The following is a 25,596-nucleotide window of genomic DNA, read 5'->3' on the forward strand; positions in this document are numbered from 1 at the left end:
ATAACTTTGTTACTATCTTCATGCTAGTTAAACATAAGTATTAATAACGGCCTTCATAGGACCATAACTTTGTTACTATCTTCATGCTAGTTAAACATAAGTATTAATAACGGCCTTCATAGGACCATAACTTCGTTAGTATCTTCATGCTAGTTAAACTTAAGTATTAATAACGGCCTTCATAGGACCATAACTTCGTTAGTATCTTCATGCTAGTTAAACATAAGTGAAAAAAAATTAAATGTAGGTAAAATCTTGATATTTTTCATCAGCTGTTTTAGAGAAAGAGTAACTATATTTATTGAAACGAGAATTTTCATTCTTTTTAGAAGTAAGAAGGGAGTAAATAAGAGGGTATCAATAATCACATTATTTTACTCCATGTTCATGTTTTTTTTAATCCTCTTAAAAATCTCCCTATTTCCTGCCTCTAAAGATTAGATTCAATGTTCATAGGAACATTATCATTAAGTACGCTAGCCTATAAGATCGTGTTTCTACTATCACTAGCTTAACTGAACTAAAGGTTTATATTGATTTATCCTGTCAGTAGGATGAAAGCTCAATTTACTATTATCAACATATCAAGACAGAAAGCTCATTAGGACAATTTCATTTTTCTGGCTAAGCTACATGTTTACAAATCCATTAGCAGTTATTTGTCTGAACTAAATGTGTATACTATACAAGCTGTTGCCTGCCTGGCTAGACTTCTTGTAATACATCCTGGCTAGGTTCCATGTTTATACCTTTTCCAGTTGATGCCTGGCTAAAGCTACATGTTTACAAGTCCATTAGCAGTCATTTGGCTATGTTCCATGTTTATACCTCCTCCAGTTGATGCCTGGCTAAAGCTACATGTTTACAAGTCCATTAGCAGTCATTTGGCTATGTTCCATGTTTGTAACTCCACTAGCTCTTGCCTGGTTAAGCTACTTGTTTATATATCCACTATATATTTTGTGGGTAGTATATATATATATATATATGTTTATACATCCATTAGCGGTTGTTTGGCTAGACTATATGTTAATACATCCACTAGCTGTTGCCTGGCTACGCCACTTATTTATAAATTAACTAGTAGTTATGTGGCTATCTTCCATGTTTATATCCCTACTTGTTAATATATTAACTAGTAGTTATTTGGCTAGGTTCCATGTTTATACCTCCACTTGTTAATAAATTAACTAGTAGTTATTTGGCTAGGTTCCATGTTTATACCCCCACTTGTTAATAAATTAACTAGTAGTTATTTGGCTAGGTTCCATGTTTATACCCCCACTTGTTAATAAATTAACTAGTAGTTATTTGGCTAGGTTCCATGTTTATACCTCCACTAACCGTTGCCTGTACTAGCTGTTGCCTGATTAAGCTATTTGTTTATAAATCTACTACATCTTTCTTGGCCTGGCATACACGTTTATATATCTATTCAGGTAGCATACACATGTATAAATCTAATATATGTTGCATAGCTAGCATACATATTTACACATTCACTTCTCTGTTGCCTTGATGAGACGCAGGTTCATTGATGGGTACAACTTCACTGGCTGAGTTAGTCTACAACTTTGTGAATACACTATAAACGTCTTCGCTAAGATACAGATTTATCGCTATTGTTAGTTTAGCCATGTAACAAGAATGCATACATTATAAAGAGCCACCAACATCAGGACTTTATAAAACCATCAGAGTGGTTTCTACTACTATTCAATGTAGGTAACTGATCAAACATCTAGCGTAGCTACTATTTTTCGTTTTTATACTATGTGAGTATTTTACCTAATATCTAGTGTATCCCATACCCTTCACTTTGATACTAACTCCATCAAACCCTTGGCTTGCCTTCCTGATATCAAAAATCTTCCTCTAGTTCTTTCAGTTTGATACTAATCACATACAAGTACTTCATCAATCAATAGTTAACCTTCTTCTTTTCCATTGGTACTAACTGTCCTCTAGTTCTTCCTTTCAGTTTGACATTAATCATATATAAGTACTTCATCAATCAATAGTTAATCTTCTTCTTTTCCATTGGTACTAACTGTCCTCTAGTTCCTTTCAGTTTGACATTAATCATATATAAGTACTTCATCAATCATATAGTTAACCTTCTTCTTTTCCATTGGTACTAACTGTCCTCTAGTTCTTCCTTTCAGTTTGACATTAATCATATATAAGTGCTTCATCAATCATTTGGTTAACCTTCTTCTTTTCCATTGGTACTAAACGTATTAGTAACTCATTAGTCTTCTAGCTTAGCCTCTTCCTCTCACTTTGATATTAATTAATATCAAATCTGTAGCATGTTTTCTTCCTTTACTTTCGTAACCATTAGAGATAAATTACCTGTTGTCATATAAATATTATATATATATATTATACCGATACTGTTATAACCACAAAATCAAACTTGATGCAATTCAGACTCTTTCATTTTCCAAGAAATACACTACCTGATTACGAGATTAGTCGGTACAGAAAATCCTATTTGTATGAAAATCACCAGCAGTTCTAAGGGAGAACAAAAGATCATATTTATATGCATGTACGATAGAGAGTTGCCTAGGGTGTTCTATAAAATTTAAAGGGTTTTATCGATTCCATGGTGGTGCTTTTCTTCTTGTGAAGACTTGTTTTCTCCTGACACAGCTTGACTAGGAACAACAAAGAAATTATTGGTATATCTGACTAAGCATTGTCTTCCTGAAGAATTAGAACAGGACAAATTGATGTAATACGTTACATATATATATATTCATATAAAAATATTTAACAATCTTCTCTCCTCCAACGTTAAAACATATATTGATTGATCGCAATCGGACCGTCTCCGTACATATTGCTAACGTTCTCATTTGTCCAACGCCCCTCTGCTAAATACTGTCGTTGTCATGGTGACAAAGCTTCCTCGGATCCAGAGAGGGTTGAGTTTGATACATTGTCAGCACTGTATTGAGATGCGGTGAGAAAATTGGGTAAAATGTCATTTCTTCTGCTAGAGCAATCATCTGTTATGAACAGGCGCTTCCATGGCGTATGGCAATTTGAAAGAGCTTGTAACACTCTGCGTTATGTGCACTGCGTCCGTGAAAGAACTCATGTAATGATATTTATGTTCTGTATTTTTTATATAGAATACTACATGTTTTTCACAAATCATTTTAGAACGTGAACTTGCTTATCATCGGGCTGTTTTTGGATAAGTTATGCCTCATATCTTTATATCTAGTCTTTTACCGATCTGCTCTATAAGTGATGAAAATCAATAACACCGTCGTTAAAATATAACTAGGCTTGTTTTTTAACTTTGCTCCTGTTACATAATTATTAGTCTGAAAGTTTAAGAGACCCGAAATAAACACCGACATTTGATAAAAGAATAGATGTTTTAGTGTATATAATGACACTATTTTGTTCTTACATGAATTAAATTTGTATGTATAAAAAAATAACAAGATAAAATGAATCCTAGAAGGTTGCAAAAAATGCAGCATTGTATCTTGGAACAATTGAATCTACAGTGAAGGCTTTTTAGGGCTAGTAACCTTGATTTCAAATTAATATAAACTTATTTTTGTAAGGAATTACTAACATACGCTCTATATCTGTGGCTAGTGAAATGTTTGAGTTATGATATCGGTTCAGATACTTTGATTAATTTGTTATGAAAAACTTTAAATGAACTATTTATACCTTGATGTGTATTATTAAGCACAACTCTACACAATGGGCTATCTGTGCTCTGCCCACCACGGGTATCGAAACCCGATTTATAGTGGTATAAGTCCGTTGATATACCGCTGTGCCACTGGGGAGCCTATTAATACCTAAAGCTACTCTTGTATTTTATCTATAGAATATTATTTATATGTTTCTTCGGGCATATTTTTTGTTTGTTTGTTTGTTTGTTTTAATTATGCACAAAGCTACACAAGGGCTATCTGTGCTCTGCCCACCACGGGTATCGAAACCCGGTTTTTAGCGTTGAAAGTCCGTATACATACCGCTGTGCCACTGGAGGGCCATATTTTTTGTTTAGGTGATATTTTTATTAACAAAATATAAAAGAAATAAAATAACTTAGTAAAGGAACAACAGAAATATTCGGTTTACTACACACATTCCTTTGATATACCACTTCAGCTTTTATTCAGAAAATTCTAATCCATTCAAGAAACTCATTCTAAATCCTTTCAAGAAACTACCTAATAAACGCTTAAGAAAAAAAAATAGCTTCCTCACTTATGTTTATAATACTGTTATTGATGTATCGTTCAGTTTCGGTCCACTTTCGTGAAAGATATTTGTTTATGTCACTTTTCCAATGGAGTCGTAATCACAACATTAGCCTCGGAATAATTCCAGACACAGGTGGCTGAAGCATAAAATCAGGAACTTCAAAATTTTGAAATTTGCCTTTGATTTCAGAAGATATAGTAGTTCTAAAAACCTAGAAGTTCCATTTTTAAGATTTTATTTTAAGTTAACGCTATAAAAACGTCTTTCACAATTGCAGTATATTATTATTATCCTATACGTTGTACGCATTTCTTAACTAAGAATTACTGCTATACAGTATAAGGTTATGGTAATGCCATATATATATATAAAGTGTTCAATTCAAAACGAAATAAAATGAAGATTCAGCATTATTACAAAGAAAGCCTCTTATTTTAACACTATTCTCACACATAAATAACTTACTGTTGTAATTGAAAATAAACACGGTTATTATGTCGTACAGATGATAATTTACTAGAGGAATGATTACATTTCATTGTGCCCTGTTATTTATTCAGATGCTCTATATTTGGGAAGATAGAAGATTATTTACATAATTGGTGCCGTCAGTAATTTTTTTTTTTTGCGACTACAAGATCAATATGTTTTGGTCTGTACATTTGAAACTTCTTTCTGTGATGTGAAATTGGAACAGAAATTGCGAGATGGCAATAAAGAAATGTTTCCTTGTACTTGTTTCGAGTAACGTACTCGTAAATTGTGAGCTGTTAAAAGCTAATTAATATTTACCCATTTCTACAAAGGCAAAATCTAAAAACGACTCAAAACCTTTGAATTCAGTAGTATACAAAAAGGAAGCTGAACTGAGTAGCTATTTTATCAAAACTAAAAACTTTAATGGATAATAGGTACAGTAAGGCTGAGAAATAAAGTAAAAGAAACAAATAAAATGTAAGACTTTACAAAATTATAAACCTTGGTACATAACCGAAATCCTAACATGACTCGCACAAATTCATATTGGGCCTTACCCTAGCAGTTTCAGAACTAATGAATTAACATATTATTTATTAATTACTGCCAGTTAATATGGTAATCATTACTACTATTTGTTTTTTAAGACTCATAACATAGGCAAATTAATATGTAAAATTATAAACGGTCTGTTCTCTACGTTAAAATACTTTTCTTTTACTTGCGAGCTTTCGGCCCTTTTACCGGAGCCATCATCGGGCAACAGTATACTGAGCAGTACAAATTCGCTTATTTATGGAACAATGCTTTAAAACAGTTGTCTAGGCAACAGTTGTAACAATAACTGACATTTGGAATCACAGTACTATATGGTTAATAACTCTAATACCAGATGTCAATTATTGTTACTATTGTTGAATAAACGTCTAACCTGTTTTAAAGCAATGTTCCACAGATAAACGAATATGTATTTCTCAGTACAGTGTTGCCCGATGAAGGCTCCAATAAAAGGGCCGAAAGCTCGCAAATAAAAGAAAAGTATTTTGAGATAGAGAACAGTCCGTATATAATTCTACATATTATTATTTCTTACTTTCCAATTTTTTCTTGTTCTTCTAACTCCTGCCAAGAATCAACTGATTAGTACTACCCAAATCTCATCTCATTCCACGAAAGGGCAAATATGCCTCGCATACACAAACTATTAGCATCATTGGTCTTCAAAATTCCAGAGTAAGTCCCCATATAATTTAATAAATTAATTATTATATCAGACCAGGAGTCGGTGCGCTAGAGATTGAAGACTAGAGATAACTATATTCTTGGAATTTTTAATTGTGTCCCAATTAATATTGGCCCTAATTTCATATAAATATTGTAATTCATTTCGAATTCATTTTAACTTGAATCAACTTATTTAGGTTGTGCGATTTTATGCTAAACAACTATTAAGACATAATTAAGCTTGCGATTGTTTGCGCCCCCCCAGTAGCACAGCGGCATGTCTGCGGACTTACAACGCTAGAAACCGGGTTTCGATACCCGTGGTGGGCAGAGCACAGATAGCCCATTGTGTAGCTTTGTGCTTAATTCCAAACAAACAAACGATTGTTTGCCTTGTTGCTATAGTGCGAGTTGATACGTTAGACACTAATCCATAATTGTTCAGATATTAATGCACGAGTAGAAAGATAGTAAAATGGAACAACGCTATATCACTAAACATTACAACCGTTTTAGGTCTACTTACTGTGAAGCAAATACCTAATTTCAGTATCTTCATTAAAAAAGTAAAATACTAAATTAGATTATAGTGATTATAGTAAATTAACTGGAACTACTACTATTACGCAATAGTAGAACCGTTTTGGGCCCGGTGGCTGGGAAGCAAATATCTATCTTAATGGTAAAAATAGGGGAAAAGGAAGAAGCAATGAACAAAGGAGGAAATAGAAAAAAACACACAAAAAAAAGTTCTTTCCTACCATATCCTAGCTGTTGATAAATCCAACAACAGTAATATGACTTCACACAGCTTGGCTGTGCAATAACAAACGTGCCTTGACACACTTAGAGGAGGAAAAGAAGGTGAAAAGGAGGAAATGATAAGAAGGTAAGTAAAAGGGAGAGGGTGAATATAAAATATACTCGGATAATATCTTGGAGCGCTCAGAGTAAAAAAAACAACAGAAGATCACCTATTGTGAAGCTATTAGATAAGAACAATGTCATAATTGTGTAAGAAACAAACATATGACAGAGATATCGAAGTATTTTGAACCATTGCAAATAGGGAAATACCAAAAGAGGACTTCTTATTCTTGTTGATTCTAACATTGAATGTTCCCAAGTTTCCATTCCAAGACACACAGTGGTAACAGAAGCTATGGCAGTCAGCCTGAAGGAATAAATTATGGTCCGTTTATAAATCTCCTGTAAAATTATGACAGAAGAAAGGAAATAGAGTAGTCTCCTGAAAACTCACACGAAAATAGGCAAAAGAGTAATAATTATAGCTGACTTTAATGTCTGAATCCCCATATGGCTGAATACTAACCAAAATGTCAATGGAAGATCATCGGAGGAGGAGCTGTAAAACATCTACTGTGTTCTAACAAATAACAAGAGAAGTCAGAGAGAATGATCAACGATCCAGGTCATTTTCTGTAGTGTGATGAAGATTCTCAACCTTAATGTGCCCATAAAATTTGGTACAAGTCCGATCACACTTTACAGAGTTATTAACCGAAAATCGCGAACATTCCCTATCTCCACATTATACAAATGCTTCAAAGTGGTCCAGAATCCGGATCAAATTTGGAGATAACCGTCCCACGATGACTTCCCATCTTACGTAAAATTTTCGTGTATATCGATCAATGAGTTTTCGAGATACGCGCGTGGAAACACAAACACAGACACACACACACGGACCCGATTGCAATGCCCTCGCAGGGCAAGGGTAGTGCTTCCCTCATAACAGTAGCAGAGAGAGAAAAATACTTTTACTCAGCATGTTACACATGTTGCATTTTTTGAGTTCAAATGAAAGCTACTGGCATTAAGAGGAGCGACCATAGCCAAGAAAGAGCTGTCTAAAAACCTACTTGGACTACGGATTTCCTAGATATATAATACTATCCAAAATAATCATGGGCAAATGCAGGAAGATATACAGGATAGAATAAATGAGTAAGAAAAGTAAATGTGAAAATCCAAATAGAAGACATCAGAAGTGAAGCTGGCATGAAAAGAGAAGATTGAGGACAGTAAAACATGAAGTAACGCTAAAATCTCTATCTATATATAAAGTAAAAAAATCAGTATGTTTGTCTGTCCGTTATCTAAATACTCCTAGATCACTAGGCCAATTTCAACGAAACTTTGTGGGATGATAGTTTGGAACAAGGGGCATGTTGATGAGTTCACAACCCCCTCCATCCTCCATTATTGCTGTTACTGAGTATTCATTATCTTTGACGTAAGTTAACGTTAACTACATTCATAGATGGCGCCACGTCCTTACACACAAAAAACTATTTATTCTCTATAAAATACTATACACACAGTATGGCTGTTACTATTGCAATTATACATAATGATATGTTATAAATAAATTGTGTGAAAGTCAAGATTTCTCTTTTATTTATCATAGCGTACACCTACACTCTTTAAGTTCATAATCTGGACAAAAGACAGGTACCTCAGTTGTATGTAATAAAGGAGAAAAGGAGATTAAGAAAATTAAACAGGATTCACTACAATTACTTCAGAATTCCAGTAAAAACGCAGATAAAAGTAGAGGCAAGCAATATGGGACAAGTTATGTCAATATTTGATCCAACAAACCCTCAGTATACCAAACCAATTTTGAAAACTCACACAAATTATGAAAAATTATCAATGAATGTACAATAGAGCCACAGTACCACAAAGAGAAACATGGAAAAAGGAAATGCATTCATGCAGATGTATACGATCTTGTTACAAGAAAATGGGCAGGCCTTTGTGAGATGGAAATGGCAAGAAATGAATAACATAATTCAACAGGGAGATGACCCATGGTCAGAAATGCCAGTGACACTGGGTGAATTGGGGAGAATGCTTGGAGCAACGAAGAAAGACTTTGTACCAGGCCCAAATGTTGTGAGTTATTCTTCAAAATCAAATTTACAGAACAGAAAGCATATCTAGCTTAAAAATATATTTGTCAATGGTAGGGGAAATAAAGACGAACACAAAGACTGCTTATTCACAATGTTGCCTAAACTCTTCAAAGACCATCACACATTGAAGGAATGTAGACTAATAGCAATGTAAACTGTATGGTTAAAGCTCATGAAAGAGGTAGTAAAAAAAGACTCACATGAGATTTGGAGAAAAGAGATTTCTGCCTACTACAATCTCAAATGTCGAAGCAGTGTATGCAGACATCACATAAATGTACTCTTGGGCTATTTGACCCTAAAAATGCCTACAGCCGATAATATAGTAGCATTTTGGCAGTTTTTCTAGTGGTCTTGTGAGTATCATACCTTCTAATATAGTGGTTACTTGCTTTGATGTACGTTAGGCATTGCTAGTGTAAACTTGGCACAAGGAAATCTGAAATTTTTTAAATCAGCTTTGGCTTGCTACAAAGATCTTTGATGATTCCTATTCTCTTCATCATATTCACAGCTCATCTGTTCAGTGTACGGGAAGGGCCTTGAAGGATACTGCATATATATTTTGATGATATGATTGTTATAAGTATCTCACACATACTAATGGAAGCAGTAAAGGGTCTGTAAAATGTTAGCAAAACCTGAGTATAAATAACAAGATATCCATTCAACTAAATCAAGCCTGTTGACTGTCGGCAACCAGATCTCAAACAGACATCTATTTCGTCACGCTGGCTTATGCAGATAGAAGAATTCCACCCAAGATACACCATAGAATGAAAATGCATGCACATTATGAACATCTGATAGAAAAGTCAGTGAAAAGTATTACCCTTCACAAATATGCTGCAGCCAAGTACAGAGGAGCCTCATCAACGTAAGGAGAGCAGCATTCATGAGCATAATGGACTATGGAATCCATTTGGGTGCACAAATGACAAAGTCATTTATGAATAAGTTACACAAGGTATATAATGCAGCCATGAGAATAGAAACAGGAGCTGCCAAACCAATACTCTGTGAGATCCTGAATTTTGGCAACCATAACTGTATTCTACCCACTATTTCAGCACTTGAGAGATAGGGCAGACAAGAAAGATTTAGATGAAATGTGTCCACTGGAAAACATCAAGGGTTTTGAGTGGATCCAGGCAGATGGCATTAAGTTAAGCAAATGAAGACTAAAAGAAAGATCAGGATTGGATAGATCAAGACTTTTCAACGCAGTCAAAGTCATGGAATTGATATATGTGTGTAGAAACTGACACTGATTGGATAGTTGAGCTAGGAAAGATATGACTGCATGGGTAGGACCATGTAGAGAGATGAGTGACTAGTGATTGAATGGTCAGTGACAAAAACTACTGATCCAAGTAATTCAGGGCAGAGTGTGGAGATTACAAGGATGCATTTGTGTGGTTGACCAGTAAAAGTGAAGAATATTACAGGATCATACTCCTGACATACTCCGTAAACCTTGTCAAAAAATTGTCTAAAGAAGGCTGGTAAAGCCTCTGAGAGTCTAAAAAATTCATCTGATGACAACCTATATTCGAGGCAACGGTGAGATATCATTCAACAAAAAAGTGGATCACCTCGCTGGTAAGATACAGATCATGGATCATTTAGCTGGTAAGATGATGTTGTCAATGAAATAGCATGTCGCCTGAGGAAACAGGAAAAAGTGGAACAGAGACCACACTGGTAAATGGAAGACTATAAGAGAGTATAAGTATGGAAATAGAGTGCGCACAAAAGTATGTGGAGAAGACAGATGGTATTTAAATCAAACTGAAGTGGACATTATTACTAGAAAAGCCTTGAGGAGATTATTGGACGGAGGAGAGCCCTATGCCAAGGCTGGTTCCAAGCTCTTCAAGCATAAAATAGTGATACAAGTAAAGTATTAATATCACCTTATTTTCATCGGGTAACTGGTGTTAAAACTAAAAACATACAATAAATAATAATAATAAAGTATAAAGTAAAACTGGTTGCTGCTGGCCAGTTGTCTCCCTGTGGTCAGTGATTTGGAATGAGGGATGATGGAATTCTAACTGGACCATGCATTGGTAAACGTGCTGTGAAAGGACTCCACATATGGAGAGAGAGAAGAGCCTGAGCTTTTGCTTGTGCTAAATTCCTTTAGCATGTAAATAAATAAAATAAAATGGATTATTGTGTGCATCATGTTAAGGTGCAAAATAAATACCAAGATTTATATTTGCGTATGTCTTTCACTTTACTACTTTCTTTTCTTCTTTCTTCACAGCTTTACTGTGCCTTTTGTCTGTTAAGATTTTTGCATTAATGGTTTATATTTTTTAACATAACAACCTAAAATAGAAATACATCTAATTATAAATTTACACATAAATATCATAATTTTCCTGTGATCACTTTCTCTACAACTGGTCACGTAATTGTCAGTTGCTTACTCGTTTGATCATTGGAAATGGACATGACTGATCAGTAGTGGTTTCAGTCAGTCGATATAAATCATTATAACTATTGTATGCGAGGTTAATTATGTTATATTAAAACGATTGTTTAGCTTCAATACATCATCACAGTTCAAGTCTATGATCATACTCTATCTAATGACCATGCATCTTGACAGTAGTCCTGCAGCATCTTTTCTATTGCAAAAGTCTCTTTGTAAGGTTGTAATAACAAACAAACACTCATTTCAATAGTCTGATCACACAGAAATCTATGATAGTGGCATCTGGTGACTCGACTGGTTTGTATTTATATCAAATAGCTCGAATACCCATTTTATTCTGCGGCTGTTTGAGGTATGGGACAGTTGAAAGGGGGGTATAACTGGAAGCCTTATCTTAGTGATCTTATACCCTTTTGTACTCGTTTCCAGATGGTGATTCTTTTTGAGTATGTTGCATATTGTTGCCTGGGGCACGTTGATGGACTGTGCTTCTGACCTTTGCGTTTCTGGATTCTCATCTTTTACAAGATGCCGCACTATCCTTAATACGGCTGGGGTATGGCTTGTTACAGGTCTTTTTGTGGATAGTCCTGGTACCCTAGATTGATCCATATTCTTTTGTTTTCCAACGCTATTAATACAAGAGATATCCCCATCTTGGAAATTTTAAATCATCGATCATAACACATCCATCAGAAGGTACTACTACGTACTATTCAGAAAAGTGATCAATTTTCAGTGGCATCACGCTATCTACGTAACGCCAAATAATGTTAAAATGTAGTTCTGGTACATTCCTTTCCACCTCAACTTATATCAACTGTGGTTGATGATCTGCTGATTTGTATTAGGAAATAAATTGAGTGGAACCTCTTGAGGATTCAAGCCATTAGCGTTTCTGGTCTTCTGATTGGAATATCAAAGTGGATCACATAAGGGAGTTTCAAGTCCACCTCTTTCAAAATTCAAAATTTACCACTGATTTGTACATTAAAAATTGTTTTACTATGACTTACCTACAAAGCTTTAAAGAACGATCTTCACTCGTGTAGTATTAATTGACTAAAGGTTTTTGTTCGATTATACAAACATTATGCATTATCAGTTGAAATCTTCGAATTAGTAATGCGTATATAAAATCATTAAACGTTACTTTGCTAAACAAGTGACGTAATACCACCTCAGCTTATTCTGTGTTTCAGCTAGAGCCATACTTAATGGCAACCGAAAATTCTAAAATTTTCTAAAGTTCTTCCTGGTGTCATCCAGCGGCATGTTTAAAGTACCACAATGCACTTCTCAACGATAGATGTAACTGATATTTGTGTATATTACATTCAATGTGGACATAGTTGGAACTGTATGCTGAGAAATGTTATACCAACATCAATTTATTCAAGTTCATTTATAAGTTAAGTCTTGAAATTTTTAAAAACATTGCTTTTGAAAGTTTGATTTTAACCATGAATGTTTTATGATAAAATGCTCTCAGTTATGATGCTAGTTACTGAAGGCGTACTAACGCGTGTTCATGACGCTGCCAACAGGGGCGCTAACTTATTAATCGTTGTCGTTTGAAGTTAAGCACAAAGCTACACAATGGACCATCTGTGCTCTGCCCACCACGGGTATCGAAATCCGGTGTCTAGCGTTGTAAGTCCGCAAACATACCCCTGTGCCACTGGGGGCAACTTATTAATCTTCTTAAAGGTAGAAATTACAACTGACAATTAGCTCATCGAACAAAAATAATATTTCTTCGAAATCGTTATTACATGAACTAACTATTATGAAGGAAAAGGTTCATTAAATATCCACTAGGAACAACAACAAGCATCTTATTAAAATTTAAAGCATTATATGGTATTAACTTTTCATTTTATAACACGGGAACAAGGACATAAATTAATAAGTCGCTGTATCTTATGACTGTTTCAAAAAGTTTACTCCGTGGATATGCATCAGTACCTCGATTTTTCCAATAAAATATGCCGTAACTCTCGAGTTTCTCATTAAACAATAAATTTTTCTATATGCGACAATAACGAACACAAACGTTTTACAACATAAATTAGAAAGTTACGTTTCATCATAAACAAAAGCCGTTAATAACAAAATGTTTCAGTTATCCAAATCGTAGATAATTTTACAATATTGTTATTAGTTCTCATTGGACAAACACCAATACTTCGAATAAGGTTTTTAAAACGTTTTTTAAATGGTCAATTGGACAACATAATTGTTACCTTTGTACTCTGTGAAGTATAAAAACCTATTTATCATGTACCTCAAAGAACTCGCTTAGAAACTGTCTTTGAAAACTATAAAAATGAGAAATCTCTTTAACAACAGGAGTGATCTCATAACTTTAATGAATGTGAAAAATACTAACTATGTTCAAAAAATATATAAAAGTAATCAGTGAATAATTACGTAATCTCTGTAATCGATACTAAATAAAATACCAAAATATTATTTTCTGGTATAATTGTTTGTTTTTTGGAATTTCGCGCAAAGCTACACGAGGGCTATCTGCGCTAGCCGTCCCTAATTTAGCATTGAAAGACAAGAGGGAAGGCAGCTAGTCATCACCACCCACCGCTAACTCTTGGGCTACTCTTTTACCAACGAATAGTGGGATTGACCGTCACATTATAACGCCCCCACGGCTGAAAGAGCGAGCATGTTTGGTGGGATGCGGATTCGAACCCGCGACCCTCAGATTGTGAGTCGAGCGCCTTATCCACCTGGCCATGCCGGGCACTTCTGGTATAATACACCAACTTGTAATTCTAGCAGATATTGGTGCAGCTTTGGATATTTAATAACCTTTAAAATATAGTTAGAGAGAATATTTATTTTGTCTTATTACTGCTGAAAAACTTTATGCTCATTTAATATAAAATAATTTATATGCTTATTTGTCAACTCGATGTGTGGTTTGTAACGAAAGCTAGAATTTTGGATATTACGCTAATAAAGGAGAAAGGAATAATAATAATAAGAAAACAACAACAAAAGCTCTACAAGTTTGTTTGCAATTAAACACAAAGCTACATAATGGGCTATCTGTGCTCTGCCCACCATGGGTATCGAAACCCGGATTCTAGTGTTGTAAGTTCGCAGACATACCGCTGTGCCACTGGGGGGGGGGGGCAGCTCTACAAGAGAATTCCGAATTGCACATTTCTTTCAGTTCTTCGCTACAGTGTCACGCATACACTCTTAGATTTACTGCTATAATGTGGGTCGTGTAGATGAAATAGTTAATTTTAAACATTTATAGTGTACCAGGTTAACGTTAGATTTTCTCTGCATGTGTTACGCTCTTACAGATATCGAAGTATAATATAATCCTAGTAGCTTCGATCTTACAGTTACAATATTGTTATAGACATACAGTAGTAGAGTAAACCTTACTTTTTTTTATTGCTGTAAAATATTTACAGCAGCTTTCATTCTACTACAGCTAAAATAATATTATAAATCTTATATTTGTCCCCGAGTGGACTGCAGTTAAGTTTACAGACTTACAACATTTAACTCCGGCGTTTGATTCCCCGCGGTGGACACAGCAAATAGCTCAATGTGGCTTTGCTCTAAAGCAAACAAACAAACAAATTTGTAAAGTCGCTTTTTTATAGATGTGAAGTATCGATATTGCTAATGTTGGGTAAAATGTAGTCTTACAATACTTGAGTCAGTTATGATCTTCGGTCGCTTATTTTTATGTTATATCTAATCTTGTACTAATACAAGCAGCTCAATCTTACCACTGTTGGATTTTATAAAGGCTTACAGTAGTGTTGTAAACTTTGTGCTTTCAGCAGTATAACCTATTTAATTTCAGAATTATGATAGTAGCTTTGATCTTGCAGTTAAGGTCAGTTGTAGTCTGGTAAAGTCAGTTTTAAGCCAATACTAATCACTGACACATTATACCTTCTGCACCATATAGGAGATAGCATTATATGATGGCAGCAGAGCGTGCTTGGTAAGAAATACGGTGTATTTATTTGTGCATGCGTAACAGAGAAACAAATATTGCAGCATGCAAGAAACATAAGTGACTACTGGTGTAGTTATGAATACTTGTTTCATTACAACTTCCATATTGGTTCTAAACTCATTACAGCACAATTTCCAAGTAAGTAAAAAAAGTTCATTATATTCAATGTAAATCAATACTCGTTAATGAATATAAATTAGTTTGGAAAATATACACTGATATTAAAGTAGTTGAATAGTAATTCGCATAGTTTAAGTGGTCTACTCCACTTACAACAACATACAAACTTATATTGCTGTTTAGAGCCCTGTGTAGAAATGTTTACATTGTCGAGTTTTTCTACTGACCAAAAAAGTAGAAACAAATATTTTTTTTGGTTTTGTGTGAGCTACCAACATCAACAACAACTTAAATTCATATACATTAAGATTCTTTACATCTCTTGTGAAAAAATGCTAGGCTTAGCTTTTGGTTCCTATTTTTCCACACAAATGATATTTGAATTATACTTCAAGCTGGTATTTTGATCAATGTTTTCTTGAAGTTCATCATCTTATTTGCGCTCCCCCGATGGATCAGAGGTCAATTTACGGATTTACACCGCTAAAATACAGGGTTCGATTCCCCACGATGGACACAACAAATAGCCAAATGTGGCTTTTCTAAAACAAATCCAAATCTTATTTGCGGATTTAAAAAAAAAGATAATTCGTTCATTATCAGTGAAACTTATTTGATTATGACTTAAATGTTATTAGATTTCTAAGCAGGTGATAATAAACTAGCAATGATGGAAAGAATATTCTAATGATTTCTTTTTATATAAATTTATACTCTAATTTAATTCTCATCCTCGATACATATAATTACGAGTAAACATTCATTCAAAATATTTAGACCAAAAAATATACAATAATTTAATACTTAAAAACAACAACTAGAAACTTCCTTATTTAGTGGCTTTCTTTCATTCATAAAATTCTAATCAGATATTCAGGAGAATTTCCATTTTTTTTCCAAAAGTTAATATAGTGCTCTAAGTATTTTCGTATATGTTTTAATAAGCAGAGTTTATTTGTTTGTTTTTGAATTTCGCGCAAAGCTACACGAGGGCTATCTGCGCTAGCCGTCCCTAATTTAGCAGTGTAAGACTAGAGGGAAGGCAGCTAGTCGTCACCACCCACCGCCGACTCTTGGGCTACTCGTTTTACCAACGAATAGTGGGATAGACTGTAACATTATACCGCCCCCACGGCTGAAAGGGCGAGCATGTTTGGTGTGATGGGAATTCGAACCCACGACCCTCAGATTGCGAGTCGAGTGCCTTAACCACCTGGCCATGCCGGGCCTTTAATAAGCAGAGAAAATACCAAGTCGACAATGAGGAAAAATATTTTAAATAACAGAATGGCTTTTAACGCTGTCTTCATTAGCTTTGGTAATTGATTAAACAAGACAAAAAAATCATACTTTATTTCCAGTACAGTGATAAATCTAACAAATTTCATTTCTACAAGTACAATAATAATTTTTATACCCCCCCCCCAACCTGTCTCTCACCCCCGAAACTTTGAATTTTGTTTATCTCACATTCTAAGTATGAGAAACTAAACGTTTTTATTCTGATTCGGGTGCAGCATGAGCTAGCATTCGTTGTTTGTTCAAACGTTAGCTTCTTTCGAGATAAGTCTAAACTTTCAAACTTCGTTTGATATTTTATATCATTTGTAATGTGAAATTTAAACAACAGTCGGTGGTAGCACAAAATCAAATTAAATCTTTCTGTCACTGGACAGTTCCAGATACACAAGAAACCGTAGTGAAAATCGAATCAATTAACTGAAGTAATCTATGGTTTGCGGTAGAAGACTTTTGTAAGAAATAAGTACTTGACCAAAATAATCTAATTTAAACAGCTGAAATAAGCGTTGAAACAAAATGCATTATTGTTTATCTATGATAGAACTCATTAAACAGCACCAATTCATCAAAGCAAATATATAAATTATTACCAGTTACCTGTGAAGATGGTAATAGTGTACTACTGTAATTATGACTAATGCAGTGTTTATAGTGTTGTTAAGAACATATAAAAGCCATTACTATGCACACATTTACCGAGAGTACTACCTATCCTACCCACAAATAGAAAATATGTTACTTGAATAGAGCTAATATGGCAACTTTTACTTAGTCGTTTTTGGAGTGTTGTTATTTGCCATGAGATATTCTACGTTTTGGATTTCTTACCTTTATCTTTTATTGTATAATCCGTACAGGAATTAACTTTTAACTCTATCATGAAATTCAATGACGTCCACCAAATTATTCGCACGAGCGTAAACGACCGCATTTGTTAGGCTATTGTTTCACAAGTTGACTGTTTTAAATAGAACGAGAATGTTATTTGGTTAATGAAAATATAAGTTGTCATCGTATTTTGATAAAAGTCTGTGACCTATCTCTATTTTTTAGAAGTACTGCAGCATTAATTCCTGTGTAAGGTTCAACTATGACAATCTCATTTTTTGTGGTACAAAAGCATTAAAAAAAGGAAAACAAAATCTTGAACAACATATCGAATCATAATTTATTATAATAATACCCAGTTTTTGTCTCTCCTGAAAAATGCGTGTGCGCCTATTTAAATGCGCATCCGTGCGCACTTCATTTCAACAGATGTAGACAAAAGACGGATCTAAATATACTTTGGAAGACATTTTGAACAACAACACATAAAAAGCTTATCATAGTTTTTAAAAAGGTCTAATGTGAGGTCGTAGCTTTGTGCTTAAACTACAAACAAACTCACTGTCTGTTTCTCGTTCTTCTGTCTTCGATTTTAACCATTATTTTTCCATTAACCGTCAGTCCTTTTGTATCAGTAATTATCATTCTTGTCAACAACTCTGCATACAAATTATAATAATATTGGTGACAGCACATATCCTTGTTGAACGCCATCCTTAGCTTTAAACCAACTTCTTAGTTCTCCTTCAATTCGAACTGCTGCTTCCCGACTCCAGAATAAATTCTTCAGAATTCTGATATCTGCTTTTTTTCAAAGTACGTGAATCATACATAAACATTTCTTTGCACTTCTATAGCTCTTTCACCTAACATTCTAAAGCTGAATATGCTCTCTCATTTTGTTTGAGCTTGCCAAAAAACATTCTGGTGTTCTGAAAGCTCGTTCTCAACTTTATGTTGGATTCTATTAAGGATTACTTTTAGCATTACTTTATAGATGTGACTGATCAAGGTGAGAGTCCTTTATTAGCCACATTTCATAGACTTAGGTTTCGGAGAGATCGGCACAAAAACAGATCTATTAAAGTATGTTTTCCCTACTCTATAAATTGAGTTACGAATTTCGGTCAGATATTTAATCCCTAAAATGTCTATTTATTTTCAAGCTTCTGTTGGAACCTTATCTAAACTGCAAGCTTTTCCATTTTTTAATCTTCTAATGACTATCTGTATCTCCCTTTCTAAAATTGCTGGAACGTTGTTATTAAGCTCTACCTCTACTAGCGCTGGTTCCTTTTCCCTGACGTCATTGTACATTTATCTCCTGTATTCCATCAGTCTCTCTCTTTAACATTCTAAGTATCAAAAAGTACCTGGTCGTCCGTTTGATGGCTCCACTGGAATACAGGATAGGTTTTCTATTCAACTATTTTATTCTTCTGTGCATTTTACGCATGTTGTACGTTGCTTCAATTCCTTCACTTGAATTGGTTAAGTACTCATCTTTTGCTTGCCTACACAAACGCCTGATTTCCTTATCTACATCTACATCCCTCTCCTGATACTTGTCTACTTTCCTCCGTTATTTCTAGAATCTCGTCATTCGTTCAAATTTTGTTTTACCCCTTCTTCCTACAATTGTATCTCCTGCTTTCTTTGACACCTGCTTCCTTGGTAGCTCTTATTCTATTAATATTTCAATCGGTTTTTAGCCTCTATCATAAATTTCTTGGACATATTGTTTTTACCAAATTGCTTTTAGCACCATTTTACCCTCTGTTTGGCTTCTTTGTTTAGCGTTTTTAATTTAATTTTACTTGTGAATTCATTGAGTTGTGATAACAGCCACAGACTGCTCCTGGGTAAGTTCAAATAATAAAGTTTCTGAAACGTTCTTTAATTAGGGTGTAGTATATCTGATTGTTCACAATTCGTTCAACATTCTATGATGACATTCAAGTATGCAAATGACAAAGACGATAACTAACCCAAATGTTGCTTATCACTTAAACAGTTTTTTTTCACAATATTTTACTAATCTGCATTCTCTTTCATTATGTTCTTCAAGACCATGTTGTACAATTAATGCATTATTTCTACCTTCCCCTTATTTTGCATTAAAGTCGCCCATTACCATAAAATATTCTTCTAACTTCTCTACATTTATAGCTTCCTCAACATATGGATAAAAGCTTTCAATTTCCTCTTCTTCTCTATCAGATATACGTATATAAATTGAGATGATGGCTAAGTCAAAGGGTTTTGCCCAAAACATGACTAACTTTACCCTGTCTGAGATAGGCAAGATGTCTTTCACCGTGATGCATAATTCATATTTCGCTAGCAGACCTACGTCTCCTCCTGCTGTATACATCTGTTTACAGTCTTCACTAATAAATGTTCTTGAACCAGTCCACCGTTAGGACACCTCACTTCAATCTCCTGGCACAAATTACTCAAACTTCCCGTTCTTTAAAGTCTTCATTTCTATCTCCATCTTGACATAAGGTACTACGCTGATGTTTTTATGGGTCCAAATATCAGAACTGATGGGTCGCACAGGAATGGGTTTTTCCTGCAACCCAACAGCAAATAATCCACCATTTACAGGAATATCAGAACCATCCTTGGTTCTCACAACCTGCCGTGAATATCTTTACTATTTCCTATAGTTAACTAGGGCTACATAGTGCGGTATGATGCCCAGTCCCCGTCCTCACCCAATGGTTGTTGGCGTCACTTATCACATAGGGGGTGGGGGTGGCAGGAGGAGGTTATCGGGATAACTTAAGTCACTAGACAAATCAACCCAAACACCACACGTTGACATCCATGACGCAGGAACAACTAACGAAAAACCAGTAGCACATGATTAACAAACTCAGGCACGGACTTCCACCGAGCGTAAAAAAACCCAGGCCGATTTTCACCCCGAACTAGAGCAACAGCCCGAATCGCCATAACTATATAGATCACACTACCTGACAAGGTCCTATATGCCTTCTATTCTCAGCCCCAGATCTCCTGATGAGATACAGGCTTCGAACTCCTTTTTCCGCCGACTCACCCCCCCCCCCTCTAAAGTGACGAAGAAGAAGTCTACGACCCGTATGACATAATTCCATTCAGCTTACAATTACCATCACCACCACCACGAATTTTCCTTAAGAAGAAAACCTTCCTGAACGAGTTAACAACGCCGACGATTTCTCCCACGCCTACTACTCTTTCCTCATACTCAAATCGCCCCATTCTTCGTCTGAGCACTGGTCAGGTAGAATATTGACCAGTGAAAGTGGGTTTTCTCTGGGGTACTCCCGTTTCTCCTCATGACAAATTTTACAGGCATAAGATTTATAGATCCCCGCCTCACTGAAGGACGAGAAGTCCGTTAGGGCACGTCTGTTTCGAGAAAGACAAGAAAAAATATTTTTACTTCGAGTATCTAACCCAGCAAGCTGCATCAACCTTTTCCGACCTTCTTAAGTCTCAGCACACTTACTAGCAAAAGGCACATTTTATTCATTACTGTTCTAAACAAACTTCCAAACACAGTCCTACACCATTGCCATGTGCGGGGCAAAAAGCAACTGAAGTTTGTGACTCCTCTGGTTATCTTTAAAGACCCTACATGGCTTGAAAGATTTTAAACCAAAATAATGACCAAGATATATTTAACTCTCGTAGTAATACTTGCGTTATTTACTATAAGCGTTTTTGTACTGCTATTTCGTTGTCTTGTAATCTGTCCTATAAGAAAGAGTAAACGTAACGAGCAGTGAATAGTAGTTTTTTGTAAAGGGATATTCCCCCCAGAAGCGATAGCGATGTGAGTTACGGTTATTGACACAATTTCTTCCCAATCTAAAAATGCTTTAATGTTGGCAAAAATTATTTCAATGTATTTCTCCTATATTTATAGAACACACAGTGTCTCAAGTTTCAGTTATTGTAGTTTGTTAATTTCAAAGGAAATTTGTGTGTAATGGGAAAGTACACGAAAGTAGCTCTAAGCTCTTTTAGAAGATAAGTCTACATGTTTCAAGTACATATGGCAATGTTTTGAGTCCGGAGAAAAATCTTGAATCATTCATCTTTTTTCTTTCCTTTTTTAAGGTTTTAATTGATTTTTTGAATCTGTAAGCTCGTCTTTAATTTCTACGATAATGTTGAAATACCGTGTAGAGTAGATATAAGGTTATAAGCCCTAAGGTAAACAGCTTTAGAAAGCAATAAAGGACTCATCTGCGCCTATAGGCTTCTAGCATCAAGAACCCGTATGCTGTATTGAGCTGTGAAGTTCTGACTCATTACAGATTCGTTGGTTGTGTTCTTCACTTGAATCCTGTACATCAGGAAGAGAAAGATGAAAGAGTGGGTCGATCGACGATTTTTGTTGGCATCAGCAGGAGAAATGCTCGCTAGATACAAGCTGTTGCAGTGCGTTAGAGTTTTATTACTACAGTTATATTTTTCGTCTAACCTAAATTTGCTGATTACTGAATGGAAGGCCTTCTGATACTAGGACTTAATACTTTTAGTGTGAATAAGAGAGTCCTCTTTAGACATAATGAAATTAAGTTCAAGTATCTAACAGGATCTTAACTCGGTAACCCATCCCTTCACGAAAGATAAAAATCATATTACATTAATGTATGTCTATGAGTTAAGTAACCAGATAAACATATATATATTTTATATATATATAACGTCTTATGGAAAATACAACTGGTAAATAACTAAAAAGAACATATTTGGTTAAAAACTGTCAATAATTCAGAGGAAGCGCTACCATTAAATACCGCCTTGTACGGCGTTCATGTGTTTTTTATAGAGACGTTATACAGTATTTTGGTCTTACTGTTTCAAGGAAACAGTTTCAGGATAATGTTATTTGAATAGTTGGTATCGTAAATTATTCTGTGTATCGTAATTTTCTTATCAATATTAGAAGGTATGACATTAATATTTTTCGCAGATCAAATAAATCTAGACAATTTCAAGAGGTTTTAAGGTTTAAAAACAGCTTTACGTTCAGCGTGTTATTCTGTTTCTCCATTGCCTGAACTTCTATCGCTAGGAAAAGTAAACACTGAAAAATACCACGGTTTTGAAAGGCGGGAAACCGATCATTTACAGTAGAGTGATAAAAAAGTTTCAGCCAAACTGAATACGACATTTTAAGACGGTTTCGATGAACGAAAAGGCCATTTCCTTTTGCAGTAAATTGGAATTCGAAAGGGGGAGCTTTTGATTTCTCTTAAGTTTGCTTTTAAAAGGTAGAAAATTACTTTGTGAAAAGTTATTCTACATCATAACTGGAAAAGTATTTCTCAATACTGTAATTTCATCACTGCCACGATTGTCCTAGCCTGGCGTAGAAGAGAAAAAAAGACAGATTTATTATGAGCATTACAGTGATATAGCAGCAAATCTGACATCTCATATAGTTGAAAAACTTTAAATCTTAACCTTTAAAATGTTTTTCCTCTAACAAACCTGGTGCAATACATGTGGTTAAAACAGAACGTAAGATTATAATTATTCATATTTACCGGTTGATAAACTATTCATTAACTGACATTATTCATTATACTAACAGTTTTACAAACTGACTCAAGGTTGAAAAATACTACTATTTACTTAGTGTTCAAAATTAATTTCGAGGTGAAATAGTTGATAATTAAAACACATCATTAACTGATAACTCAAAGTAACCTAATAATGGTACCTGATGATGCTTTTACTGGCGAAACCATGGTCGTTAACATATGAAGTTTTTGTGAAACGTACAATTCTCTTTGTCTTTCTTTTCATCAATTCTGTAATAATGATCTGATTGTAGCTGAAAAATACCATTCATTGTAGATTATTCACATTTATTTTGGCATGATGTGTTTGGTTATTGAAACAGGCGAGTAATTGACAATTACTCAAACGTAGCTCTTCATAAGCTTGCTAGCATAATTGAAGGCAGAAACAGACCGTCAATTTTTAATTATTCAAGCTTACTTTATCATGAACTCATCGATAGCTGAGACAGATTGTTAATATAAGTCACCCGAAATTTACATTGTAATGAACATGTTTTAATTATTGAAACAGACAGTAAGCTGACAAATACTAAAATTTTGATTTTGATAAACTTCATAACAAAGTATGATGGAAACAAGCAGTTAGTTGATAATTAAACAAATGTACCCTTCACAATTGTTTGGTTTTACAGGTTTATTTTCTTTTGATATTGCTTATATGATTGATTAGAAGGTGGGACTTGTGGGGTAAAGAGCTTTTTTGTTAGCTAAATATTAAAGAAACGTTAAACAAAATTACAAAAATATGTATTTAAATTTAGGAAAACAGAGTACAATAAGAAAGGGTATTAGTGATACAATAGAAAATAATTAACCAGCATACCATGTATATATGTTGTGTATTAATCGTATACCTGCGAAAATAACCTCACAATACTGTTAATACACCATAAAACCACTTCTTAATTCAACTAATTCTGAACAAAATTCGTGTTCTATATAATATAACAATCGGTCAAGGTAGAATCTTTATTTATGGAACTATTTAGTAATCCAAACCAGAAATGTACTTCAAATTCCTATTTCTTCCCTTCTCAATGTTTTGTTGTTTAAAAAACATACAGTTCGACTTAGCTGCTAATTGCTAAGTGTTCCTGTAATTTGTTTGTTGGGTTTACTACCATCAATTACTGGGCGTCTTAGAATTTCATTTAAATATATTTTTTGGATCGTAGTTTTATGTTTTGGAACATATTTTTGATACTAATCAATAAATACCTAGCCCGAGCGCTTTCATGAGATAGATATTCCTTTTTCTGAAGAGAAGATGTACTTTCCAGAAACGACGTAGTGTCAAGTTTCTTGAGGATTTATTTTGTATCTAATTTCAGGTTCTAGAAGTTTTATAAATATCTAAAGTTAACCTGATATCCTCTACCATTATTTTATTTACAGTTCGAAACTAAAAGTTCAGTATTTTCTGCACGATTTAAAATGTAGAGAAGAAACAAGAAAATTTTACCCGGTTAATTAAAAAGAAGTATAATAAGGTGCGACCAGCACTTGTCATTCCATCAGTTGAGTGCGTTTATATGTATCACAATGTGTAGCGTAATTTAGATGTTTAAGAAAAAAAGTTGATATGTTATTACTCATGTATTTCAGATAGAAGACGCAATGCTCATGTTTGACAAACAAACCAACAGGCACAGAGGTGAGTCTGTTCCATATATATGTGATATCTTTACATGTAACCCTCAAACTAACGACTTGTCTTTATACCTATGGGATCCAAATATTATATGATATTGAACAATGTTATGTTTTTGTTACAATACCAAAATATATTAAGTGAAATCCCTTATCTTCTGTATAAAAGATAATAAGTGATCATGTCTGCCTTTTCACCTACCCTCCAGAAGCTACAAAATTGAAGTAGATTTGAATCGTGGATATTTCTAAAAATTCTTATATAGAAATTATATTAATTCACATATGGGCTTATTTACAGTTGCGTTAAGATTTTTTGTGTTATAAGAACCCTGTAACTAACAGTCGTGGTTTTTTGGTTTGAAGTTAAGCACAAACCTACACATTGGGCGATCGGGGCTCTGCCCACCACTGGTATCGAAACCCGGTTTCTAGTGTTGTAAGTCCGCGGATATACCGCTGTGCCACTGGGGGCATCTCTTTAAGAGAATTCCGAATTGCAAATTTCTTTCAGTTCTTCGCTGCAGTGTCATTCACGCATATACTCTTAGATTTACTGTTATAATGTGGGTCGTGTATATGATATAGTTAGTTTTAAGTCCTCGGACATACCGCTGTACCACTGGGGAGCAACAGTCGTGGATCCATAAGAAGTTTTTTACATAAAATTTAGAAAAATATATTTATAAGGCCTATGAGGTCCATATACACAGCGTGGTCACAAGTAAATAGACACCACCTTTTCAGAAAAAATGA

General features: G+C 34.6%; 1 protein-coding gene across 7 annotated transcripts in view; it reads left to right on the forward strand.

Annotated features, from left to right (window-relative positions):
* The window catches only part of LOC106472435 (RNA-binding protein Musashi homolog Rbp6-like), a 240,342-nt gene that overhangs the window by 120,909 nt on the left and 93,837 nt on the right, over nucleotides 1-25,596 (forward strand). For all 7 annotated transcript variants that reach the window (XM_022401773.1, XM_022401767.1, XM_013933108.2 and 4 more), the window contains exon 7: nucleotides 24,796-24,844. In XM_022401773.1, the coding sequence (XP_022257481.1) occupies nucleotides 24,796-24,844 (49 nt within the window). The remainder of the gene's footprint in view (nucleotides 1-24,795; nucleotides 24,845-25,596) is intronic.

The sequence above is a fragment of the Limulus polyphemus genome, unplaced genomic scaffold, assembly GCF_000517525.1.
Source record: "Limulus polyphemus unplaced genomic scaffold, Limulus_polyphemus-2.1.2 Scaffold120, whole genome shotgun sequence".
In the NCBI taxonomy this organism is placed as follows: Eukaryota; Metazoa; Arthropoda; class Merostomata; order Xiphosura; family Limulidae; genus Limulus; species Limulus polyphemus.